Source organism: Salvelinus alpinus, chromosome 21 (genome assembly GCF_045679555.1).
Source record: "Salvelinus alpinus chromosome 21, SLU_Salpinus.1, whole genome shotgun sequence".
NCBI lineage: Eukaryota > Metazoa > Chordata > Actinopteri > Salmoniformes > Salmonidae > Salvelinus > Salvelinus alpinus.
The window spans coordinates 20530486-20538888 of record NC_092106.1 but is presented as its reverse complement, the minus strand read 5'-3'; the positions used below and the strand labels follow the sequence as shown (position 1 = coordinate 20538888).

At 43.5% G+C, this 8403-nt stretch overlaps 1 protein-coding gene across 2 annotated transcripts in view; it reads left to right on the top strand.

Annotated features, from left to right (window-relative positions):
- LOC139547999 (coiled-coil-helix-coiled-coil-helix domain-containing protein 2-like) overlaps positions 1-8272 on the top strand; it is a 23504-nt gene extending 15232 nt beyond the window's left edge. For both annotated transcript variants that reach the window (XM_071357287.1, XM_071357288.1), the window contains 3 exons: positions 345-602; positions 833-1055; positions 7956-8272. In XM_071357287.1, coding sequence (XP_071213388.1) covers positions 345-602; positions 833-943 — 369 coding nt within the window. In that variant the 3' untranslated portion in view covers positions 944-1055; positions 7956-8272. The remainder of the gene's footprint in view (positions 1-344; positions 603-832; positions 1056-7955) is intronic.
- Positions 8273-8403: the final 131 nt, after the last annotated feature.

The following is an 8403-nucleotide window of genomic DNA, read 5'->3' as shown; positions in this document are numbered from 1 at the left end:
GACGTAAGGAAAACTACAGGCGAATATCCAACCTGAAACTGTCTTTACCTCGGTTCTATTTCAAAGTTATTATAGTTAGCTAGATAACAAATAACGTTATGTAGCTAGCTAGGTTGCTAGACACCTGCTAATGACGTTAAGTGAAAGGTGAAACTAATAATCAATTAAAGAACTAAATGTACTAAATCTGGTAGGTTAATATTTACACTACCCTAATTATATGTTACTGAATTGGCCAAGAGTAATTTACTGAAATGGATGCTGCTAATGGACCTAATTCAAGTTCTTCAGTGAGCATGATTGATTTGACACTTGATTGCTCATCTCTCTTTCTCTCAAACCAGGATATCCCCACCGCCTCCTCCCATGGCCAGGGCTGCACCCCCACCATCCTACGCTCCAGCGCGTGCCCTCCGTCCGCCATGGCTGCCCCAGCCGCCGCTGCTCCCCGGCAGCCAGGCATGTTTGCGCAGATGGCCACCACAGCCGCTGGGGTAGCCGTTGGCTCAGCCGCAGGGCACATGATCGGCCACGCAATGACTGGAGGGATGGGTGGAGGCGGGGGAAGCCAGGAGGCTGCCAAGCCTGATGTCACCTACCAGGTAGGTGATCACTGCTTAATCACAGTGAGTGACTGGGCCACGATAATATAATCAATATCGTGGCTTTGTGTCATGTAGCCTAATTAGTAATGGTAGTGATGAGAGTATGAGTGAGAGAGAGAGGATAAACCATGGAGGATTATACCCTGTGCCAGTCCTTAAAGAATGGGCATCTAAACAGTTGAGAATAAAATCAACACTAACCTCAAATGCTTTATTATGTTTCTCAGGAGCAGCCCCAGCAGTACCAGCAGCAGTACCAGCAGCCACCCATGTACCAGCCAGCACAGTATCAGCAGCAGCCCCAGTCCATGATCCAGCAGGAGCCTGCTCCACAGTAGGGAACCTGCTCCTACGAGTTCAAGCAGTTTATTGAGTGTGCTCAGACCCAGAGTGACCTGAAACTCTGTGAAGGCTTCAGCGAGGTGCTCAAGCAGTGCAAGTTATCCAATGGTGAGTTTAAGTGTGTGTATGTGTGTTAATACAATCTTACCTGTTAATGGAAATATTTGTGTAAAAGAGGGTGCTTTGTGTCCCTGAAAATGTTAAATAGTGAATTTGTATCATTACCTATATGCATTCATTAGATGTTATCAGTTGACTTGTTGCCTATCCCTTGCCTTCCCTGGTGTCACCTTTTGGAATAGGATTAAGATGAGGTTTTATGGCAGCTTGTGTTCTTCAGTCTGGTTCCTGGATGGTGTTCTGTAGGTGTCTGGCATTCATTCAATTAAGTCTGACTCTTGAGTCAACTGAGCAGATTTGTTGAAAGCCCCACAAAATGTGTAGCTAGGCCCACTTTAAAGTGGAACTGACCGTTTTAGCAACATGTGATCTTATTAAAAATTGTTCATATACATTTGATTTTTTTGACAAGTGAGCACTTAGGTCATTTTCACACATTCATAGAATGTTAGGGAATGACAGAGTAAGGCATTTGTGTTAAAGTGGCTGTACGTTTTGCCAATTATTAGACATTGCACTAAATAAAACCTAATTTAAAAAAATATATTGGACTGGACTCTACACAGACTGGTGTGTCATAGCCAATCAGAGCTACAATAGGCCTATATACAAATAAGCCATTTGCCACACTGGACTTTGTTTACAGGCAGTAGCAACAGTGTGACTTTAGATCATTAGAAATTCGCCAAAAGCTACTAAATACACCTGAATGGATTTCTGCAAATATGTAAATACCACAGGAGTCCTCTTACATTTGGGAACTTTACAGCCCTATTGATCAAACAACCATGAAAAGGTAGGCTCGCTCTCCCTCAGTTGCCTATTTTATTTTATTTTTATTTAACCTTTATTTAACCAGGTAGGCAAATTGAGAACACGTTCTCATTTACAATTGCGACCTGGCCAAGATAAAGCAAAGCAGTTCGACACATACAACAACACATAGTTACACATGGAGTAAAACAAACATATAGTCAATGATACAGTGAAAAAAAATAAGTCTATATACAATGTGAGCAAGTGAGATGAGATAAGGGAGGTGAAGGCAAACAAATATATGTATAAATAAATAAAAATATAAAAAGGCCATGGTGGCGAAGTAAATACAACACAGCAAGTAAAATAAAACTAAAAACACTGGAATGGTTGGTTTGCAGTGGAAGAAAGCGCAAAGTAGAGACAGAAATAATGGGGTGCAAAGGAGCAAAATAAATAAATAAATACAGTAGGTAAAGAGGTAGTTGTTTGGGCTAAATTATAGATGGGCTATGTACAGGTGCAGTAATCTATGAGCTGCTCTGACAGCTGGTGCTTAAAGCTAGTGAGGGAGATAAGTGTTTCCAGTTTCAGAGATTTTTGTAGTTCGTTCCAGTCATTGGCAGCAGAGAACTGGAAGGAGAGGCGGCCAAAGGAAGAATTGGTTTTGGGGGTGACCAGAGAGATAAACCTGCTGGAGCGCGTGCTACAGGTAGGTGTTGCTATGGTGACCAGCGAGCTGAGATAAGGGGGGACTTTACCTAGCAGGGTCTTGTAGATGACCTGGAACCAGTGGGTTTGGCGACGAGTATGAAGCGAGGGCCAGCCAACGAGAGTGTACAGGTCGCAGTGGTGGGTAGTATATGGGGCTTTGGTGACAAAACGGATGGCACTGTGATAGACTGCATCCAATTTATTGAGTAGGGTTTTGGAGGCTATTTTGTAAATGACATCACCGAAGTCGAGGATTGGTAGGATGGTCAGTTTTACAAGGGTATGTTTGGCAGCATGAGTGAAGGATGCTTTGTTGCGGAATAGGAAGCCAATTCTAGATTTAACTTTGGATTGGAGATGTTTGATGTGAGTCTGGAAGGAGAGTTTACAGTCTAACCAGACACCTAGGTATTTGTAGTTGTCCACATATTCTAGGTCAGAGCCGTCCAGAGTAGTGATGTTGGACAGGCGGGCAGGTGCAGGCAGCGATCGGTTGAAGAGCATGCATTTAGTTTTACTTGTATTTAAGAGCAATTGGAGGCCACGGAAGGAGAGTTGTATGGCATTGAAGCTCGCCTGGAGGGTTGTTAACACAGTGTCAAAAGAAGGGCCAGAAGTATACAGAATAGTGTCGTCTGCGTAGAGGTGGATCAGAGAATCACCAGCAGCAAGAGCGACATCATTGATGTATACAGAGAAGAGAGTCGGTCCAAGAATTGAACCCTGTGGCACCCCCATGGAGACTGCCAGAGGCCCGGACAACAGACCCTCCGATTTGACACACTGAACTCGATCAGAGAAGTAGTTGGTGAACCAGGCGAGGCAATCATTAGAGAAACCAAGGCTGTCGAGTCTGCCGATGAGGATGTGGTGATTGACAGAGTCAAAAGCCTTGGCCAGGTCAATGAATACGGCTGCACAGTATTGTTTCCTATCGATGGCGGTTAAGATATCGTTTATGACCTTGAGCGTGGCTGAGGTGCACCCATGACCAGCTCTGAAACCAGATTGCATAGCGGAGAAGGTATGGTGGGATTCGAAATGGTCGGTAATTTGTTTGTTGACTTGGCTTTCGAAGACCTTAGAAAGGCAGGGTAGGATAGATATAGGTCTGTAGCTGTTAGGGTCAAGAGTGTCCCCCCCTTTGAAGAGGGGGATAACCGCAGCTGCTTTCCAATCTTTGGGAATCTCAGACGACACGAAAGAGAGGTTGAAAAGGCTAGTAATAGGGGTGGCAACAATTTCAGCAGATAGTTTTAGAAAGAAAGGGTCCAGATTATCTAGCCCGGCTGATTTGTAAGGGTCCAGATTTTGCAGCTCTTTTAGAACATCAGCTGACTGTATTTGGGAGAAAGAGAAATGGGGAAGGCTTGGGCGAGTAGCAGAGGGGAGGGCAGTGCTGTTGTATTGTTAGGGGTAGCCAGGTGGAAAGCATGGCCAGCCGTAGAAAAATGCTTATTGAAATTCTCAATTATAGTGGATTTGTCGGTGGTGACAGTGTTTCCTATCTTCAGAGCAGTTGGAAGCTGGGAGGAGGTGTTCTTATTCTCCATGGACTTTACAGTGTCCCAGAACTTTTTTGAATTTGTGTTGCAGGAAGCAAATTTCTGCTTGAAAAAGCTAGCCTTGGCTTTTCTAACTGCCTGTGTATACTGGTTTCTAGCTTCCCTGAAAAGTTGCATATCACGGGGGCTGTTCGATGCTAATGCAGAACGCCATAGGATGTTTTTCTGTTGGTTAAGGGCAGTCAGGTCAGGAGAGAACCAAGGGCTATATCTGTTCCTGGTTCTAAATTTCTTGAATGGGGCATGCTTATTCAAGATGGTGAGGAAGGCATTTTTAAAAAATGTCCAGGCATCCTCTACTGACGGGATGAGATCAATATCCTTCCAGGATACCTCGGCCAGGTCGATTAGAAAGGCCTGCTCGCTGAAGTGTTTCAGGGAGCGTTTGACAGTGATGAGTGGAGGTCGTTTGACCGCTGACCCATTACGGATGCAGGCAATGAGGCAGTGATCGCTGAGATCTTGGTTGAAAACAGCAGAGGTGTATTTGGAGGGCAAGTTTGTTAGGATGATATCTATGAGGGTACCCGTGTTTACGGAATTGGGGTGGTACCTGGTAGGTTCATTGATAATTTGTGTGAGATTGAGGGCATCAAGCTTAGATTGTAGGGTGGCTGGGGTGTTAAGCATGTTAAAATTTAGGTCGCCTAGCAGCACGAGCTCTGAAGATAGATGGGGGGCAATCAGTTCACATATAGTGTCCAGAGCACAGCTGGGGGCAGAGGGTGGTCTATAGCAGGCGGCAACGGTGAGAGACTTGTTTTTAGAGAGGTGGATTTTTAAAAGTAGAAGTTCAAATTGTTTGGGAACAGACCTGGATAGTAAAACAGAACTCTGCAGGCAATCTTTGCAATAGATTGCAACACCGCCCCCTTTGGCCGTTCTATCTTGTCTGAAAATCTTGTAGTTGGGGATGGAAATGTCAGAATTTTTGGTGGTCTTTCTAAGCCAGGATTCAGACACGGCTAAAACATCCGGGTTGGCAGAGTGTGCTAAAGCAGTGAACAAAACAAACTTAGGGAGGAGGCTTCTAATGTTAACATGCATGAAGCCAAGGCTATTACGGTTACAGAAGTCATCAAAAGAGAGCGCCTGGGGAATAGGAGTGGAGCTAGGTACTGCAGGGCCTGGATTCACCTCTACATCACCAGAGGAACAGAGGAGGAGTAGGATAAGGGTACGGCTAAAAGCTATGAGAATTGGTCGTCTAGAACTTCTAGAGCAGAGAGTAAAAGGAAGTTTCTGGGGGCGATAAAATAGCTTAAAGGAATAATGTACAGACAAAGGTATGGTAGGATGTGAATACAGTGGAGGTAAACCTAGGTATTGAGTGATGATGAGAGAGATATTGTCTCTAGAAACATCATTGAAACCAGGTGATGTCATCGCATATGTGGGTGGTGGAACTGTGAGGTTGGATATGGTAAAGTGGTCAGGGCTAGAGGCTCTACAGTGAAATAAGCCAATAAACACTAACCAGAACAGCAATGGACAAGGCATATTTACATTAAGGAGAGGCATGCTTAATCGAGTGATCAATAAGGGTCCAGTGAGTAGAGGTTGGTTGGGGTCACGGCGATCCAGACAGCTGGCCGGGTAGATGGCTATCGGTAGCAAGATAGCATAGTATGGAAGTCTATTTGTAGATACCTCGTGCGTTTCCGTCGGTAGGTTAGTGGGGTTCCGTGTGGTAGAGGGGATCAATCCAAATTGGCAAAATAGATATAGTGACCCAAGAAAAAAATAAAATAATAATAATAATAATTGTCCGATATACTTATTCAGATAGCAGCCGATAAGACAGCTAACGGTTAGCGGGCCCCAGATGAGCGTTCAGGTAACGTCGGGACGGAGGTGCCAGTTGGATAACTCCCTCGGGCAGATAACGTCGGCAGTCAGTCGTGAAGGCCCGGTGGGGCTCCGTATCTGCAGCAACAACAAAACAACAAAAAAAACGGGTCCGGATAGGTGGCTGTAGCCCAGGAATGGCTGATGGAACTCCTCAGCTGGCTAGCTCCGGAATGATTTGAGTTTGCTCTGGGATCGACGTAAGCCAGTAGTCACACGGTTTGCAGCTAGCTAGCTGCAAATGTCCAGAGCCTGCGGCTGAAATCCGGGGAAACTGAGAGAGAAAAAAGTCCCGGAATGCTCCGGTCCGAGTCGCGTTGCACAAAAGTGCCGGTAGATTATCGAGCTAAAGGAATAGCTGATGACCACAAAACGTGGGCAGCTGAAACACCAACGCTAGCCAGCAGACCGGCTAATTTCTGGGCAGCTACAGATTAGCTTCTGGCTAGCTATCGGATAGCTTCTGGTTAGCTTTCTGGCTAGCTTCTGAATTAGCCCCTGGCTAGCTTCCACGGTGGTTTTTCAGATTTGAGGTAAATAATACTTTTTTGTAATTGGTGAAGCGGGTTGCAGGAAAGCTTTTGCAGGGAAGCTTTTGTAGTTGAGTTCTTGGATAATAAAATATATAAAAGATATGCGAAGAAAGGTGTAAATATATATATATATACAGGACACGACAATACGAAACAGAAATGACGTCTGAACTGCTAAGCCATCTTGGAACATTGAGCCTATGCACATCAACAACAACAAGATCAACAACTGTTAGTCAGAGCGAGATGAGGGAACAGTAGATAAACCCTCAAACTTTATCAGCTTGTAGTTAGCTGTCAAAAATTGCAATGATAAACGATGGGGAATAGTAGCCTCCTCGCCCTTCTGCAGCTTGCCTGCCAATGCATGATTGTCCCAACCCACGTTTTGACAACTGAATGGGAACTTGCCCATTTGATCGATGCCAAATACATTTGATTGACAACTAAGAGATATAGTAACTGTAGATTACAGTCGTTCCAAGTTTAGCATAGCTAGCAAGTGATTCACGTCATGCTAGCTAACCAAATGAGACCTGCATTTCTAGCTGTAGCCACAGAAAAATGAAATGTGGGGTAGAAAGTTGTCCACTTGTCCAATGACATCCTCCTAGCAGCTAGCCAGATAACGTTAGGCTCCGTGTTTTTAGATTGGTAAATAAATAGCTGCATAAATAGATAAGCTAGCCAATTAGCCACGTTATGACTGATTTGTGAACATTGCACTTGCTAGTTTCATTCTATTAACATTCCTAGCCTTAGTTACATTTGTCAGTTTTTGTCCAAAATATTGAGTTTTAAAACTGAAACCGTGCATCCCTAATGGCTGGAGGAAGCAAACAATGTACCCTGATAACAGTATTTGTTGGACTAACAAGAAATGTATTGGTGAATTATATTAACCATGAATTGAACTGCATCCATCTATTCTGCCAACAATGCTTTCTCTGTCATGGAATTGAGTTAAATATAACCTATTTTTCAAACTTAAACTGGAAATGTTATATTTTACTGCTATGATTGTTTGTTTCATATCTGCAAAGTAATTAAAACGGCTGCCAGTTCCACTTTAATGTATATCCTCATATGTTCATAATAGTTACGGGGTCACACTCAATATTCTTGGTCCCCAAGATATTTAACTACAAATGTATGCAATACACGGAGTGGCCATAGGATGATATAGCACTATGGGACATTAAATCATGAAATATGTAGGAGCTCATGCCAGGTGCTCACACTTTTGATTTCACTGTAAGGACTGCCCTCCCATTTCCAGTGAGGGCGTCACTGGCTAAATTTTTTTTCCCTAATGTTGTGCTGGGGGCTGGTCTAGTGGTAGTGCTGCTACCACACATGCCCCCTGGAGTCCCTCTCATCTGTCTCTCCATCTCAATGACTTCACTAAATCGATCAAGTAAAAACTACAAAAAATGTTCCCTAATGTAATGTTTTTTTATTTTCCTCCACAGGGATGTCCTGAGAGGGAGACGAACAACCCCATCAACGCTGAACACACATACACACAATAATACTAAACAAGTCATTTGTTTTGACAGTTGATCAAATAACTTAATCATATGAACAATAAAAGCATTTCTCCGGTTGATGCTGTGAAGCTTGTAATAAGTTATGTATATGTTTAGATTTTTTGGGTTTGTTGCAAGTTTTAATTTTTCCCTTGGTCCACCCATTTCCATCATATCTGGATTAGGGTTGTACAGTCACAATTTGCTTGTAACAAGCATAGGATCTAATAAAGCTGATGTGAATCACATTAAATAATCTTGGTATCTCTTGTTCTCTCATCCCTGATGGCTCTTTTGCACACAGTGATAATGTGATTAAGTATTACATACATTGGATCATCCTTGTGGAACACTAGACTAGAGCAAGAAAAACATGCAGTTATTTGTATGC